At 35.1% G+C, this 19,130-nt stretch overlaps 1 protein-coding gene across 4 annotated transcripts in view; it reads right to left on the bottom strand.

Moving 5' to 3' along the window:
- Positions 1-19,130, bottom strand: part of VRK2 (VRK serine/threonine kinase 2) — a 96,944-nt gene that overhangs the window by 50,763 nt on the left and 27,051 nt on the right. For all 4 annotated transcript variants that reach the window (XM_082672614.1, XM_082672617.1, XM_082672616.1 and 1 more), the window contains exons 3-7: positions 5,546-5,595; positions 4,803-4,872; positions 3,114-3,201; positions 1,400-1,505; positions 106-198 (exon numbers count right to left, since the gene is read on the bottom strand). In XM_082672614.1, the coding sequence (XP_082528740.1) occupies positions 106-198; positions 1,400-1,505; positions 3,114-3,201; positions 4,803-4,872; positions 5,546-5,595 (407 nt within the window). The remainder of the gene's footprint in view (positions 1-105; positions 199-1,399; positions 1,506-3,113; positions 3,202-4,802; positions 4,873-5,545; positions 5,596-19,130) is intronic.

Below are 19,130 nucleotides of genomic sequence, written 5' to 3'. Positions count from 1 at the left end.
GTCCTCATTTGCAAACTTTTGCCTGTTAGGAGTTTGTTTATTGAAGGTCTCAGTATGGCACTTTGAAGATCCTTACTGAAGGCAAAAGCTTAATACTGTATTTACCTGATGTGGATTTCTGTAACCCAAAAGTAGATTCGCTGCTTTTATATCAGCATGAACATATTCATTTTCATGTATATATTCCAGTACATCCAACTGTGAAAAGAAATATATAAGGTTATACTGATGTCTATTTAGAACTCCAGATCAACCTGAACATTGTGAATAGAGAATAACATGTATTTTTTTCACATTAACAATGACAAAATGATGTATTTCACAATTATGCATTTATCTATTCTAAAATTATCACATGTGCTGGTCGCTCATCCTGGGAAAAAGGTGAATAAAAGGATCCTCAAATATCAAGTGTTTTAAATGCACCTCTGATGGAGAGGAAGCCAAGACTCAACAATGCCTATGCTCCTGACAGCACGGTGCCCAAATCACACTGTGCAAAGAGGAAAATTATGATAAAATCAGAGACCTGAAGTGAAATAATCATGAGGCCCACTCAACAATCCCTCGCCCAAGCAATAATTATAAATAAGTTTTTGGGGCTCCCAGAACAAAAGCCCACGTCCAGGATCACAGAGAAAGGCATTCTCCCTCTGTAGAGTAACAGAAAACACCTATGCTTCATCTTTGAAACCCTTGAGACTTACATGTTACCTATGCCTAATGCTCAATAAACATTTGTTGGCTGGCTAGAGGATGGATGGGAAAATTAATGAGTTCTGTTTGCCATATCCCAACCTGGCATGAGTAGTTGCATTCTATCTAAAGTGGAAAAAATAAAATGGAGCTTAGGCAAACCAAACACAAACAAGATAAGACGAATACGTGGTATAAACAAAATGTGTGCATGGGTGCTATTAAGATTTCATTGCTTTTTATTTGGCAAAGTATATATTATTCATTGCCACACTAATTACTGCCACCATCCCAAACTCATAATAAAAACGTTATAGCACCCCCTTACCACCACATGTGTAGTATGGAAAATAATATATTTTGCCATACTTGGCATTGTTATAAATATAACTGACAAAAGAGAGGTTATTCTTATAGAAATGCAAGCTTGTTCTGATATGTAAAACAAAGCTGTGAGAAAAAAAAAAAATCAGACTGTAGAACCAAGCCTAATTGAGTTTGTAGTGCCAAACACAGCACATTCTGTCACTTACAGAGCCCACTGTTATCAATTTCACCAAAATAGTATCTATGCTCAATAACTGACATTTCTAGGGCAATAATCCTTCATTCTCTGATAATTCCACAAAGGGCAACAATTTGTATGTTGTAACAAGTAAATAATCTGAAAATGGAGCATGGGAAATAAGTCATTCTTTCTTACCATTCGGATACCTAGCTGCAGGACAGTTGACTTTTTAAAAGTACCATTCTGGTCTGAGATCTTCTGCAAATCTATTCCCAGTCTTTCCATTACCATAAATCTGTAACTATAAGAAGGAGACGTCAAAAGGAGATGTTAAAATAGCAATGCTGAAACTGTCTATTTATGAATTTGAAACAATGGAAAAATACCCCCAACTTAACAATAAAGAATGATGCAATCTGAACCATTAGAGAACGAATGTACGTTATATTGCCATTCTTTTGCAGAAACATACTAAGTATTTACTTTGCAGTTAGTTTTTGAGTAGAAGAGCATTCTGTGCCAAACCACTCACACTGTCTTAGAACATGAAAAGAGAAGTCTTTCTAAATTAGTCTTGAACTTAATTCATTTTGACTCCATCACCTTCTTGCCATATGGCCTTGAGCAATTATTTTTCCATACAGAAGATTTTATTTATATTTGTTTCTTGACCTTATAAAATCATATTTACTTTCTCTATACATTTATAAACATGTGTTTTCCTAAATGTATGTCTTCTTTTTCTTTTCTGTTTGGGACCTCTCCCCGCCCCTTTTCTTCCCTTCATATCTGCCCCAATTCTATATCTATCTATGTATACACACACACAAATACACATAGGAATTTTTGTTTTTTTTTGACAAAAATGCAATCTAATTATATGAACTTTTCTGCATCATACTTTTTTCAATAATATCTCATTGAAATCCTTCCAAATCAACTGGTAGAGCTTTAATTGATTCCTTTAATGGGCTGCATAGTATTACATGATATAGATGTACCATGGTTTACTCAGCCATTCACTCCCCTATAGGTAGCCCTTTACTTTGTTTCAAGATTACTGTTTGTTCATTTTTTAAAAAAATTTATAGCATTTAAAGACCATTTAGGCAAAGCACTGACCTCAGCCTATCTTCTCACCTAGGAAAAGAAATATTATCACCTATCTTAAAAGGCTACTGAAAGAACAAAATGGGTACCTAACAAATGACATTTTTTTAAAATCACTACTATTAATTATTTATATGTGATGACTAGCCATGTTTGGTGAGTTTAAAAACATTTCTACAAATTTTTGGTTGTGCCTCTCAAGAGATGGAGCTTAATTAGATCTCCTCTCTTGACTATGGGGTAGACTTAATGACTTGCTTCTAGCAAAGAGAACACAATAGAAATGATGGGCTATCACGTCTACAATTAGGTTATAAAAGGACTGTGACTTTCGTTTTGGATGCATGCTCTTGTGTGTGCTCTTTCTCCTTCTCTCTCTCTTTCAATTACTGCAAGCCAGCTGCCATGCCTTTATGACACTCAGGCACCCTTTGGAGAGACCTACATGGTGAGGAAGTGAGGCCTGCCAACAATCACGTGAGAGAATTTAAAAGCTGATCCTCTTAGGCCTGCCAATAGCCACATGAGTGATTTTGAAAGCAGAACTTTCCCCAGTCGAGCCTTGAGAAGACTACAGCCCAAAAGACATCTGACTATATCCTCATGAGAAGGCCTGAGCAAGAACCATCTAGGGAAGCCATTTATACATAGATAACTGACCCACAGAAACTAAGGTAATATGAGTTTGTCATTATAAGCCACCACATTTTAGGTCATTAGTTATATAGCAACAAATAACTAATAGACCACATGAGAAACAGTTACAGGACAATATTTGATTATAATAATTCCATTTTACCTTTTTCCCTTGAATTCAGCAATACCAGATCCATAAAACTGAGGAATTCCTAAATAATCAAGCTGTTTGAGTTCTATCCATTTTTTGACTGCAAAGACAAATTTCACAGGAAAAAAGGTATACTTTTTTAGAAAGGTATTTCTTACTTTTGCGTAGATGCTTAAACTTATTTAGCTAACATAAATAGAAATTAGACCTTCCTAAAAACATTTTTTAAAAATCAAATATATCTAGCTAATAGTTGCAAATTCTATTTATCACTATAATTAACATAAAAGCATACATGGATTTCTAACATTTTAAAATTTTAAATCAGTTATAACCAAAACAAAAATAGTCATAGTCACTCTACTCAAGACTCTGTAATGACCTATATGGGAAAAGAATCTAAAAAAGAGTAGATATATATATATAATATATATATGTATATATGATTCACTTTGCTGTATAGCAGAAACTAACACAACATTGTAAATCCACTATACTCCAAAAAACTTTTTTTAATATAAAAAATAAAATATGCAATAAAAAACAGAAACAAAAATAGCATAGTCATAAAATGCATTGATATCATTTACACAAATGTTCCTATTCATTAAAAAAATTAATTCCCTTTCATGTTTGTTACATTTTTGAATATAAAATATGTTAACCACCAAAGGATCAGTAGAAAGACAGCTTTTTCTTCAATATTACTAAAAGTCTAAAGCCACAGTAGTCAAAATAAATAAATAAAAGTTGGGCAGAAAAATCATCTTACTCTGAAACTGTTGCACTGAAACTGTTTTGATTAAATTTTGTTTAAAAAAATCAAATCCACTTAATCAGGCAGCTTATTTAATTTTTCATTTTTCTACCATATATACTTAATGTTTAAGACAGCTCTACTGATTAGCGATGAAGTCTAATGGATTCTGTTTGTCACTCTGACATAGTTTAAGCAGTTAGTAACGACTATAGTCTTAATGCTCAGAAGGTTGTTAAAGAAAACAAAGTTAATTATTGAGGTTAGACTCATCATTCTCTTTCCTAAACATAATGTAAAGGACCTTAATTATACTCATATCAATTTCCTTTAAGCTTTACTAGTCCATCTATATCATACAGTATTTATAACATGCTTTTTTTCTTCTTAGCTCTGCTCATATTTATTTCATATTCCAATCCTCTAACTGGTAGTTCTTACATCTGATATCCAGCTCCAATTAATTACTCAACATACAAATATTTAACATTTTTAACTTATTTTCTAAATCATCTTAATGTTTAATCATTTCCATACACTATGCCCGAATCTATTCTATGGTCATTCCTTTTCTTTATAATCTACTGCCCATTTTATTGTCTTTTCCTTATATCCTTTTTATCCAAATGGTTTTTTGTGAAAGAAACAATTTCATTTTACTATCTTTTATACCTAGAGAACTCTTGGTAGCTTAGGTCAACAATCCAGCATTTTATGTAAAGTATAAGAAATAACTTTTACTTGAAATATATAACCAATTATGTATATAATATCAAGATTTGTATACCATCTGTCTTGTTTTTATATAACAGTTAACTATCATTTTACAATAAAAATTCCTAATTGAAAAGAATTTTCCATAAGGCCAGAAAAAGACAAAAATATTAACAGCCACTTTAGCAAACATATATATGGAAGTAGCTTACTTTGCTAATTTTACTTACTACAGTCTCTTTTGGCCGCTCTTTGATAAAATTTAAGTTCTGAAAATAATGGGCCATTTTCTTGATATTCCTATAAAAGAAAAGTTAACTTTATTAGAAAAAAATTTTAAAGATGGAATTGGTATTTCAACTGTGAAAATGAGTATACATATGTAATATATAATAGTACTTGAATCACAAAAATCTCAGAAAAGCACTAAATAAAGAACCTCATTTTTAACATTTTGTAATGCTATCTCTACAGTCTTAGACATGAGAAAGTAGTCTTCTTATGGAAAGAACTTACTAAAAACACTAAGAACTGTACACGTACACAGACACTCAATGTGTACTAACATGTATAACAGGGTGGATACACTGCAAACTACCCTGGTGGTTCATTCATACATGAATCTTTACTGAGTGTCTACAATATTTTGTTCATAGTACTAGCCACAGGGGATACAAACAAAAATAAAACCTCATTCCTGCCTTTAAGGACTTTATCATCTAGAGCAGAGAGGAAAAGAAAGGCAGAAGATAGAGAGCTAGATAAGATACAAGGATGATAAATGTCAATGCAGAAGAACAAAATTCTCCAGTCTTTACATTTTAATAATGTGAAAATATATAATATTAGATGTATTGTTAATTAAAATTATGAAAACTAAAGGTGAGAAACATTTTTACAAAAATGAAATGAATAAAGCAGAAAATTAAAATGTCAAATATATGTGAAACACAAATTAAAGAGCAATACTTACCACTTTTATTACATGTCTTGCATCTTTATCTGGGTTATTTACGGGGAAAGCTGCAGAACAAAAGAGAATGAGGAAAACAATAGTTGTTCCCAATTACTGAATGCCTACTATATCCCAGACACTGGACTAAGAACCTCTTATGGTAGGTATCACCTCCATTTTATACAAGATGCTTCTAAGGTTTAACAAGTTGAATAATTTGTTCACTAAGTAGCAGCAGATTGGGGATTGAAACTCAAGTGTGACACCACAGCCCACACTCTTTACCATAAACCATACTCAAATATTCAAACATGGAAACCAATAGATTATATCAATCACATAGATCCAAATGTAGGGGAACCTATTTGCTGGATATATAGCATTAAACCCAATAAATGATATATACTATAATCCATTGATTGAATTTTGCTAAATTAAAATCTATGATAATTCAGAAGTGAACACTGATTCACGTTAAGTAGAAAGTTCAAAACAACTTCTACTTGGCAAAATTCTAAAATAAATCAAGTTAGAAAGAGAATAAAGTCTTTAAAAAATCATCTCCTGAGCCTAGCAATCAACTATTCCTAAATTAAAGAGTATGTATCTCATAACATAAGCTCATTTCAATTTCAAGTTATCTTACTTCATTTTATTACTTACCATTTGCATTTTAGATACAGTAATCCAACTTAAGAAAATTCCACTCTTCAAATTCTTAAATCAAATCAATCATCTCATCTACATTATCTAAATTATTAAAAGATTACTTTGTATTCAAATCTTGATAAGAGAAGTTGACATGTATATTTATTCATATTGTGAAGGTCTAGAATGTTGTCATTCAACTATTTACTCTTCATTCATTTATTCCTTTATTCATTCAACTAACCAATATTTATTTATCAAGAAGCTAGAATAGGCAAGGCACTGTGTTAAGTGTTTGTCAGGATGATGTTTAAAGGAAACTGAAAGGATTCCCTCCATCCCCCCAGCAAAGTCAGCCACAACGTCCTGTCCACTGTCCACCACAAACTGTGGGGTGTTGCTCCAGGACCTTGATTCAGACATGTATGCTCCCCCATCCATCAAACACTAATGTCTCTGTCACTAACTCCGAGCTCTATCTCCAGTCTTGAAGCTGGGCAAGTAGAGGCCTTGTAGGCCAGTGGGGTGCAGCTCAACAACCATCAAAGAAATAAGGATCTGTAACAGGCTACTTAATCTTCAGTGGAATATGCAGATAGAATCTCTCGGTTTGGCATGCAGATACCTTTGAGAGCAGTTTGTACCAATTAGCATATTGGAAATGAAAGAAAATAGTGTGTTCCTCTCTTTGCTATTGTAGAAGACACATGAAGTCCCTTATAACCATAGTGTCATAACTATGAAAGAGAAAAGCATCCCTTTGTGTTCCCCAAAACACATGCTATTCCTTTTGGGATAGACTAGCCAAGCTGAACCCAAAGCCTGCACAACCTGTTCCTCCTCCAGCTTTGAAAGAGCTGATGGAAGCTATCTGGCTGGTCTGAGGAGCCGATTTTGCAGAAATGTCCAGGTGCTTACAGGAAGGATAATCAACAGTGAGAGGTGGAAGCACACCTTGGCTGCCCAAGGTGCCCACTGCCCCACCATGGGTAAAGCCCAGGTACAGAATGTCGCCATCCTTTACCCGATTTCATCGAACAAGCCTCTGACAGGTCTCCTATGCTCTAGCTTTCTCCTGGCTTCAATCCGTCTTCCCCAGGATGACCCAGGGGAAACGGAGTCAAGATGACGGAGTAGAAGAACGTGCAGTTCGCATCTCCTCACAAGTACACAAGTATGCATCAGAGCAACTACTGGGCGCTAGTACTGACACCTAAGGGGATGGGAGGTGCCCCTGTATGACCAGGCCAGGGGTCGGGCCTGAGCTCCTGTGATGGGAGTGCCAAGTTCAAGCTGCTGGACTAACAGAGAACTTCAGGCCCCAGGGAATATTAATCAGTGTGAGCTCTCCCAGAGTTCCTCATCTCGGCACCAAGACCTGGCACCACCCAACTGCCTGCAAACTCCAGTGCTGGACATCTCAGGCCAAACAACCAGCAAGACAGGAACACAGCCATACTCATCAAAAAAAATGAGATGACAAAAAAATATGTTACAGATGAAGGAGCAAGGTAAAAACCTATAAGACAAAATAAATGAAGAGGAAATAGGCAAGCTCCCTAAAAAAGAATTCAGAGTAATGATAGTAAAGATGATCCAAAATCTGGGAAATAGAATGGAGGCACGGATCAAGAAAATACAAGAAATGTTTAACAAGGACCTAGAAGAACTAAAGAACAAACAGAGATGAACAACACAATAACTCAAGTGAAAACTACACTAGAAGGAACCAATAGCAGAATAACTGAGGCAGAAGAACAGATAAGTGAGCTGGATGATAGAATGATGGAAATATTTGCTAAGGAGCAGAATAAAGATAAAAGAATGAAAAGAAATGAGGACTGTCTAAGAGACCTTGCAGACAACATTAAACACACCAACATTCAAATGATAGGTGTCCCAGAAGAAGAAGAGAAAGAGAAAGGGTCTGAGAAACTACTTGAAGAGATTATCCTCGAAAACTTCCCTAATATGCGAAAGGAAATAGCCACCCAAGTCAGGAAGCACAGAGAGTTCCATACAGGATGAACCCAAGGAGAAACATGCCACGATACCTATCATTCAAACTAACAAAAATTAAATTCAAAGAAAAAATATTAAAAGCAGCAAGGGAAAAGCAACAAAGAACATACAAGGGAATCCCCATAAGGTTATCAGCTGATTTATCAGCAGAAACTCTGGAGGCCAGGAGGGAGGGGCAGGATATATTTAAAGTGCTAAAAGGGAAACACCTACAACCAAGATTACTCTACCCAGCAAGGATCTCATTTAGGCTGATGGAGAAATCAAAAGCTTTACAGTTAAGCAAAAGCTAGGAGAATTCAGCACCACCAAATTAGCTTTACAGCAAATGCTAAAGGAACTTCTCCAGGCAGGAAACACAAGAGAAGAAAAAGACCTACAAAAACAAATGCAAAACAATTAAGAAAATGGTAATAGGAACATACATATCAATGACTACCTTAAATGTAAATGGATTAAATGCTCCAACCAAAAGACACAGGCTGGCTGAATGGATACAAAAACAAGACCCAAATATATGCTATCTACAAGAGACCCACTTCAGACCTAGGGACACATACAGACTGAAAGTGAGGGGATGGAAAAAGATATTCCATGCAAAAAGAAATCAAAAGAAAGCTAGAGTAGCAATACTCATATCAGATGAATTAGACTTTAAAATAAAGACTGTTACAAGAGACAAGGAAGGACACTACACAATGATCCAGGGATCAATCCAAGAAGAAGCTATAATAATTGTAAATATTTATGCACCCAACATAGGGGCTCCTCAATACATAGGAAAATGCTAACAGCCATAAAAGGGGAAATCGACAGTAACACATTAATAGTGGGGAACTTTAACACCCCATTTACACCAATGGACAGATCATCCAGACAGAAAGCTAATAAGGAAACAAAGCTTTAATTGACACAATAGATCAGATAGACATAATTGATATTTATAGGACATTCCACCCGAAAGCAGCAGAATACACTTTCTTCTCAAGCACACATGGAACACTCTCCAGGACAGATCACTTCTTGGGTCACAAATCAAGCCTCAGTAAATTTAAGAAAATTTAAATCATACGGAGCATCTTTTCCAACCACAATGCTACAACGCTATGAGCTGAGAAATCAATTACAGGAAAAAAAACTGGAAAAAACACAACCACATGGAGGCTAGACAATACACTGCGAAATAACCAAAAGATCACTGAAGACATCGAAGAGGAAACCAAAAACTACATAGAAATAAAGGGCAATGAAAACACGACAACCCAAAACCTATGGGATGCAGCAAAAGCAGTTCTAAGAGGGAAGTTTATAACAATACATTCCTACCTCAAGAAACAAGAAAAATCTCAAATAAACAACCTAACCTTATACCTAAGCAACTAGAGAAAGAAGAACAAACAAAACTCAAAGTTAGTAGAGGAAAGAAATCATAAAGATCAGAGCAGAAATAAATGAAATAGAAATGAAGAAAACAATAGCATAAATCAATGAAAATAAAAGCTGTTTCTTTGAGAAGATAAACAAAATTGGTAAACCTTTAGCGAGACTCATCAAGTAAAAAAGGGAGAGGACTCAAATCAATGAAGTTAGAAATGAAAAAGGAGAAATTACAACTGACACCGCAGAAATACAAAGCATCCTAAGAGACTACTACAAGCAACTCTATGCCAATAAAATGGACAACCTGGAAGAAATGGACGAATTCTTAGAAAGGTACAAACTTATAAGACTGAACCAGGAAGAAATAGAAAATATAAGCAGACCAATCACAAGTAATGAAATTGAAACTGCAATAAAAAATCTTCCAACAAACAGAAGTCCAGGACCAGATGGCTTCACATGTGAATTCTATCAAACATTTAGAGAAGAGCTAACACCCATCCTTCTCAAACTCTTCCAAAAAATTGCAGAGGAAGGAACACTCCCATGCTCATTTAACAAGGCCACCATCACCCTGATACCAAAACCAGACAAAGATATCACAAAAAAGTAAAATTACAGACCAGTATCACTGATGAACATGGACACAAAAATCCTCAACAAAATACTAGCAAACAGAATCCAACAACACATTAAAAGGATCACACACCATGATCAAGTGGGATTTATCCCAGAGATGCAAGGATTCTTCAATATACACAAATTAATCAACGTGATACACCATATTAACGAATTAAAGAAAACTATATGATCATCTCAATAGATGCAGAAAAAGCTTTCAACAGAAGTCAACACCCATTTATGATAAAAACTCTCCAGAAAGTGGGCAGAGAGGGAACCTACCTCAACATAATAAAGGCCATATATGACAAACCCACAGCAAACATCATTCTCAATGGTGAAAAACTGAAAGCATTTCCTCTACAATCAGGAACAAGACAAGGATGTCCACTCTCGCCACTATTATTCAACATAGTTTTGGAAGTCCTAGCCATGGCAATCAGAGAAGAAAAAGAAATAAAAGGAATACAAATTGGAAAAGAAGAAGTAAGACTGTCACTGTTTGCAGATGACATGATACTATACATAGAAAATCCTAAAGATGCCACCAGAAAACTACTAAAGCTAATCAATTAATTTGGTGGTAAAGTGGCAGAATACAAAATTAATACACAAAAATCTCTTGCATTCCTTCCTGTACACTAACAATGGAAGATCAGAAAGAGAAATTAAGGAAACACTCCCATTTACCACAGCAACAAAAAGAATAAAATACCTATGAATAAACCTACATAAGGTGGTAAAAGACCTGTACTCAGAAAACTATAAGACACTGATGAAAGAAATCAAAGATGACATAAACAAATGGAGAGATATACCATGTTCTTGGATTGGAAGAATCAATATTGTGAAAATGACTATACTACCCAAGGCAATCTACAGATTCAATGCAATCCCTATCAAATTACCAATGGCATTTTTCACAGAATTAAAACAAAAAAATTGTACAACTTCTACGGAAACACAGAAGACCCCAAATAGCCAAAGCAATCTTGAGAAAGAAAAACGGAGCTGGAGTAATCAGACTCCCTGACTTCAAACTATACTACAAAGCTACAGTAATCAAGACAGTATAGTACTGGCACAAAGAAAGAAATACAGATCAATGGAACAGAATAGAAAGCCTGAAGATAAACCCATGCACCTATGTTCTACTAATCTACGACCAAGGAGACAAGGATATACAATGGAGAAAAGAGAGTCTCTTCAATAAGTGATGCTGGGAAAACTGGACAGCTACCTGTAAAAGAATGAAATCAACACAATACGCAAAAATAAACTCAAAATGGATTAGAGACCTAAATGAAAGAATGGACACTATAAAACTCTTAGAGGTAAACATAAGAACACTCTATGACAAATCACAACAAGATCTTTTTTGACCCACCTCCTAGAGCAATGAAAATAAAAACAAAAATAAACAAATGGGACCTAATGAAACTTAAAAGCTTTTGCACAGCAAAGGAAACCATAAACAAGACGAAAAGACAACCCTCACAGTGGGAGAAAATATTTGCAAACGAAGCAATTGAGAAGGGATTTATCTCCAAAATATACAAACAGCTCATGCAGTTCAATATCAAAAAAACAAAAAACCCAATCAAAAAATGGGTGAAAGACCTAAATAGACATTTCTCCAAAGAAAACATACAGATGGCCAACAAACACATGAAAAGATGCTCAACATCACTAATTATTAGAGAAATACAAATCAAAACTACAATGAGGTATCACCTCACAAGAATGGCCATCATCAAAAAATCTACAAACAATAAATGCTGGAAAGGGTCTGGAGAAAAGGGAACCCTCTTGCACTGTTGGTGGGAATGTAAATAGACACAGCCACTATGGAGAACAGTATGGAGGTTCCTTAAAAAACTAAAGACAGAACTACCAGATGACCCAGCAATCCTACGACTGGGCATATACTCAGAGAAAACCATAATTCAAAAAGACACATGCACTCCAATGTTCACTGCAGCACTATTTACAATAGCCAGGACATGGAAGCATCCTAAATGCCGATCGACAGATAAATGGATACAGAAGATATAAACAGTGGACTATCAGCCATAAAAAGGAACAATAAACTGGGCCATTTGTAGAGACGTGGATGGACCTAGAGACTGTCATACAGAGTGAAGTAAGTCAGAAAGGGAAAAACAAATATATATTAATGCATATGTGTGGAATCTAGAAAAATGGTACAGATGAACCTATTTGCAAAGCAGAAATAGAGAGACAGAGCAAGAGAATAAATGTATGGTCACCAAGGGGGAAAGGGGGAGGTGGGATGAACTGGAAGATTGTAATTGACATATATACACTACTGGGTATAAAACAGATAACTAATGAGAACCTGCTATATAGCACAGGGAATTCTACTCAGTGCTCTGTGGTAACCAAAATGGGAAGGAAATCCAAAAAAGAGGGGATATATGTATACATATAGCTGATTCACTTCACTGTACAGCAGAAACTAACACAACATTGTCAGGCAACTACACTCCAATAAAAAAATTTTTTTTTTAAAAAAGGAAAGTGAAGGGAAAAAAGGTCAAACTAGTATTGAAAACTGTCAGTTAGATTATGATCAAATTCTTCAGGTATACTTTCAGTATATTTACCAAAATGCTATGTCCTCTCATTACTACTCCTAACATTTTTCCTTTGCTCCTAACGCTATCAACTTGTCTTTTCTCTATTAATTCACTTAATAGATGTAAAAAGTATGTTATAAATTTACTAAACTATATAAATTCTACTTCACAGCTAAGCCAACTCATGCACAATTTTCTTAAGCAATCTCCAAAAACTTTGATGTCAGCAATGCTATTAGTCAAAGAAATTACTGATACTTCAATTTTGGTTGGTATTAGATATAAACTGTGAACCCAGACCTCTTTACAGTAAAAAAGAAACTAACTTATTTATATTAATTAAATTTTTCTTTTCCTCTTTATTCATATAGTCATTTCATTTTCACCCACGCAGCTGTCCCAAGGGAACCGCAGGGGGAGTAGATTATCCATACCTAAGAAGGAAAAAACTAAAGAAAGTATAAAAAGAAGAAGGGGTCCAGTCCTAGTATAGAAGAAAGGATGAGAAGAGCCTGTCCTCCCACCCCATGGCAAACTATTTTTACCATTATGGTACCCAAGGCTGGAGAGAAATAGTCCTGCCCTAACCCTGGTCTACTCAGTACAATATTGACTCTAGGCAATGGTCTTTGCTTCCTGAGGTAGAACGCAGTAGAAACTCCCTGCTTCTTTTCTCAAAGCAAGTATCCAAAACAGCAAATACATCTTTAAACCCAACAAAATGTAAGAAACAGAAAAGCACAAAAGGAAAATGAGGGTTTCAATTAGATAAGTAACATTATGTTGCAAGTGGGGAAAAAAGATATCCAACCAGTCCAATGTTCTACTCCTTGCTGATTTCAATCAGTGTATCTTTACCGCTTTATAGTCTGAATCTTCCTTTCATATGATTTTACATGAATGTGTTGACAGATACTTGAAACATCCCCACACTTGTCATTTGATAGCTACACAATATTCTCTATAAACTTCCAAGTCAGATTATATTAGAGGGCCTAAATCCAAAATCAATTGACCAGAAAGCTCTTGGAGCTGGATTTTGAACAAATAAATTGTCCTAGTGACCATGGAGGTCTCTTTACAGCAATCGATCAGTTAATTAATTAAATAAATATTTATTTCCTACTATAAATAAATAGAATCCTTCACATTCTAGGTAGTGAAATTAAATGACAGAAAACAGACAAAGACAAGGTATCTGCTTTCATAGTCTAGTGAAGAATTCAGACATTCATCAAATACTCATATGGGATGTAAAACTGTAATTATCACAAGTGTTAAAAGGAAAGGTGGACAGTATGATGAGAATGTACAATTTAATTATACAAAAGGGAATGCTTGTGCAAAAATAGCTGAAGAGGTGATGAAGGGCCAGATGCAAATCTATCTAAGAATTTCTCTCCACGAAAGATTTTAAAAGTTTGAGGTAGGGCTTCCCTGGTGGCGCAGTGGTTGGGAGTCCACCTGCCGATGCAGGGGGACACGGGTTCGTGACCCGGTCCGGGAGGATCCCACGTGCCACGGAGCAGCTGGGTCCGTGAGCCATGGCCGCTGAGCCTGCGCGTCCAGAGCCTGTGCTCTGCAGCAGGAGAGGCCACGGCGGTGAGAGGCCCGTGTACCTCAAAAAAAAAAAGGAAAAAAATGAATAAATAAATAAAAGTTTGAGGTATAGTTGAGGAACAGGAAACACATAATGAGATTTACATCTTGAACAGATCACTACACTGCAATGTGGAGAAAAGACTGAAAGGGAACCAGAGTACATATAGATAGATTAGTAAGGATTTAATATTGATAGATTAAAGAGAGAACTATAGATTGGATTAGAGTATCAATGGCAGATTAAAAGAATGAGCAGATTCCAGAAATTTCAGAAAGTGAAGCTGATAGGACTTGACCATGGAGGGAAAGGGATCTAGTCTGGTAGGTTACAGCTGACTGATCTATTAGAAGTTGAGAAGAAAGATCAATCATAGACAGTGATAGTGTTGAAAGTATAGTAGTCTCACATCCTCATTTAAATTTCTGATGAGAAGTCTGATGACCTGATAAGGAATGCATTGTACATTTACATGATATTTGCCTTTCTAGCATCTCTTTTCTATTCATTGGTAACCTCATCTGGTTGTTCCTTTGAGGAACCAAACCTCCCACTATCCATGTAGACCTAGTAGGGGTGCCTATCACAGTGTATCCTCCCTTACATTCCAGAGTTGAGCACATGACCAAGCATAGCACTTTGGAATGTACAAGCCCACAGGCCACCATAACCAGTTCAGAAAAAGCAAAGTGCCCCAACTAGGTATAAAAGTCTTCCCTAGCATTTGACATTAAAATGCTGCATAACACAAGATAGACCATAAGCTTTAAGGACACCAAAATCCTAGAAATAGCAGTGATCACTTTCCTTCGGTAAATGGAAAATAAAGCCTGATAATAAAATCCAGAACTGAGGAAAGTAGGGTTAAGGCAGGGAGAGAGAAAGAGTCCTAGTGACATTGCATAAGCCCTAAAGCTACCCATACCTAAAGCCAGAAAAGCCCTGTACTTCTCACTTACAAGAGTTAATAAATCCCCCTTTTGCTTAAATTCATTTGAATTTCTGACACTGGCAACCAAAGACTTACACAGACTGCAACAACTGTGTTCCATATGTAAGATTATTTTAAAGGTATCGTGTCATAGTTTAAATGAGCAGTATTAGGTATTACATATAAAGCAGGTCTTACATAAACACAAAAAAACAAACAATTCAAGAGAAGGATAATTATGAATTTTTAAGCATGTAATGGATACTTAACATACATATACAAAATAATGATGCATGCTATAATCAATAACATCTTTGATTTGAAAAAAGATGCAAGTAATCATAATAAATTTGAATAGACTAAGCTCACCCTCTAAGGACAGAAACTGTAAGGTTGTTAAAAAAAAAATGTATACTAAAACCTAGTGGTGCAGAGAAACAAAATAAAAAGATAAAAAATAAACTAATTAGCCAAAATTAGCTGAAAGAAAGCTGGAATATATATTTTCAAAAGTATGTAAGTCTCAGGAAAGAAGAATTATTAGACATAGAGTTAGTCCACCCTAATCATAAAAGGAACGATTCAACAGAAAGACAAAAATTATGAACTTGAAAGCACCTGATAATGTGCCTTCATAATATATGTCCAAAACAAGCAGAATTCCAAGAAAAAAAAAATGACAGTGAAAAAGATCATGGAAGATTTTAATACAATTCCATAATATATAAGCAAAAACAAATTAAAACAATAGAATTAACAGTGCTTATCTAAAGGCCACATAAAAAACAACAGAAGAATATATTTTCTTTTTAGCCCAACATAAAACATTGTTTTAACTGCCCATATTTTTACTGAGAAAGCAGGTTTCATCAAATATCAAAGAACAAGGATTATTAAGGCTACATTCTGTGACCATAATCCCTGGTCCCTAGGCCAAAGAAGAAATCACAATGAAAATTAGAAAATACACAGGACTATATAATATTGAGAATATTATATTGAATCTAGTTAGGATGTAGTTAAAGTGCAAATTTACTGCTTGTTTTTCTCTGATAGAATGTAAGCCTCACAAACACAGAATAGTTTGTTTTATTTAGATGTATCCCAAGCACCTATTATAAGGCCTAGTGGGCATTCTTTAAAATTTTGATGAATAATTTAATGAATGAAAGTAGCATCTAGAAAGAAATTTATATCATTAAAATTTTCATTTTAAGAAAACTGAGGAGTACCCAAAGTGGTGACATAGTAGGCTCCTGCACTTCCCTCCACCGAATATACAGCCACAAACCCAGCAACTCCCTCTGAAAGAGATTCAGAAACTAGCTAAGAAGGGAGTCCTTAAGCTGAAACAAAAGGATGCCAATTACTAAAATGAAAATATATAAAAGTATAAAACTAGCTGGCAAATATAGTTAAATTCAGAATATGCTAATATTGTAGTGGGTAAACCATTTACAACTCTAGTATAAAGGTTAAAAAACAAAAGTATTAGAAAAAACTATATTATAATTTGTTAATGAATACATGGGACAAAAACATGTAAATTTTGACAACAAAAACATAAAATGTGTGGAGGGGGAGCATAAAAATGTAGAGTTTTTTGTTACTCAAAGTTAAGTTATCAGCTTAAAACAGCCTGTTACAAGCATAAGATGCTTCATGTAAGCTTTACGGTAATTCCCCAAACAAAAACTTTAGATAAACAAGTGATAAAGAAATCAATGCACATCATTATGAAAAAATCATCAAATCATAAAGGAGGAGAGCAAGAGAAAAAGAAAGGAACAAAGGAACTACAAATCAACCAGAAAACAATTACCAAAATGGCAACAGTATGTTCACACCTGTCAACAATTACTTTAAATGTAAATAAACTAAATTTGCCAAAAGACAGGGTGGTTAAATGGAGAAAAAGAATAAGACCCAACTATATGACATCTAAAAGAGGTTGGTTTCTGCTTCAAAGACACACAAGATTGAAAGTGAAGGGATGGAAAAAGATGTCCTATGTAAATGGAAACCAAAAGAAAGTAGGGGAAGCTACACTTATCTCAGACAAAATATACTTTAAACCAAAAACTGTAACAGGAGACATGACCCAGCAATCCCACTACTGGGCATATATCCAGTGAAAACCATAATTCAAAAAGACACATGCACCCCAATGTTCACTGCAGCACTATTTACAATAAACAGGACATGGAAGCAACCCAAGTGTCCATCGACAGATAAATGAATAAAGAAGATGTGGCACATATATACAATGGAATATTACTCAGCCATAAAAAGGAACGAAATTGAGTTATTTGTAATGAGGTGGATGGACCTAGAGATTATCACACAGAGTGAAGTAAGTCAGAAAGAGAAAAATATCGTTTATTAATGCATATATTTGGAATCTAGAACAAATGTATGGATACCAAGGGGGAAAGGGAGGGTGTGGAAGGAACTGGGAGACTGGGATTGACATATATACACTATTGATACTATGTGTAAAATAGATAACTAATGAGAACCTACTGTATAGCACAGGGAACTCTACTCAATGCTCTGTGGTGACCTAAATGTGAAGGAAATCCAGAAAAGAGGGGATATATGTATACGTATAGCTGATTCATTTTGCTGTTCAGCAGAAACTAATGCAACATTGTAAAGCAACTCTACTCCAATAAAAATTAATTTTAAAAGATATATAAAAGACAATGAGGATCCTTATATAATGATAAAGGGATCCGTTCATCAAGAGGATATGACAATTGTAAATATCTATGTACCCAAGATAGGTGCACCTAAATATATAAAACAAATATTAATAGATCTGAAGGGGGAAATAGTCTGCAATAGAGTAATAGTACAGGGCTTCAATACACTGCTTTCAACAATGGACAGATCATCCAGATTAGAAAATCAGTGAGGAAATAAAGGATGTAAACTACATGTTACATAAGAGGGACCTAACAGATATATACAGAACAGTCCATCAAAAGCAGCAGAATACATTCTTCTCAAGCACACATGGAACGTTTTTTAGGATAGATCATGCTAGGTGACAAAGCAAGTCCTAACAAATTTAAGAAACTGAAATCATATCAAGTATCTTTTCTGACCACAATGGTACAAAACTAGATATCGATTACAAGAGAAAACCTGGAAAATGCATAAGTGTGTGGAGATTGAACAATACACTCCTGAACAACCAATGGCTCAAAGAAGAAATTTTTTTTTTTTTTTGCGGTACGCAGGCCTCTCTCTGCTGTGGCCTCTCCTGTTGCGGAGCACAGGCTCTGGACACACAGGCTCAGCAGCCATGGCTCACGGGCCCAGCCACTCCGCAGCATGTGGGATCTTCCTGGACTGGGACACGAACCCATGTCCCCTGCACCAACAGGTGGACTCTCAACCACTGTGCCACCAGGGAAGCCCTCAAAGAAGAAATTTTTTAAAATCAAGAAATAACTTGAGACAAATGAAAATGGAAACACAACATATCACTACTTACGGGTTACAGCAAAAACAGTTTTAAGAAGGAATTTTATAACAATAAACATCTACACTAAGAAAAAAGAAAAATCCAATATATATTCTAACTTTACATATCAAGGAACTAGATAAAGAAAAAAGGAAGCTCAAAATTAGAAAAAGGAAATAAAGATCAGAATGGAAATAAATAGAGACTAGAAAGACAATTGAAAAGATCAAGTCAGACAAAGACACTACTAGAAAAGAAAATTACACACCAATATCCCTGATGAAGATACATGCAAAAATACTCAACAAATAATTAGCAAACTGAATTCA

The sequence above is a fragment of the Grampus griseus genome (assembly GCF_964374135.1).
Source record: "Grampus griseus genome assembly, chromosome: 15".
Lineage (NCBI taxonomy): Eukaryota > Metazoa > Chordata > Mammalia > Artiodactyla > Delphinidae > Grampus > Grampus griseus.
The sequence above is the reverse complement of the archived record's forward strand: the minus strand, read 5'-3'. Positions and strand labels throughout refer to the sequence as shown.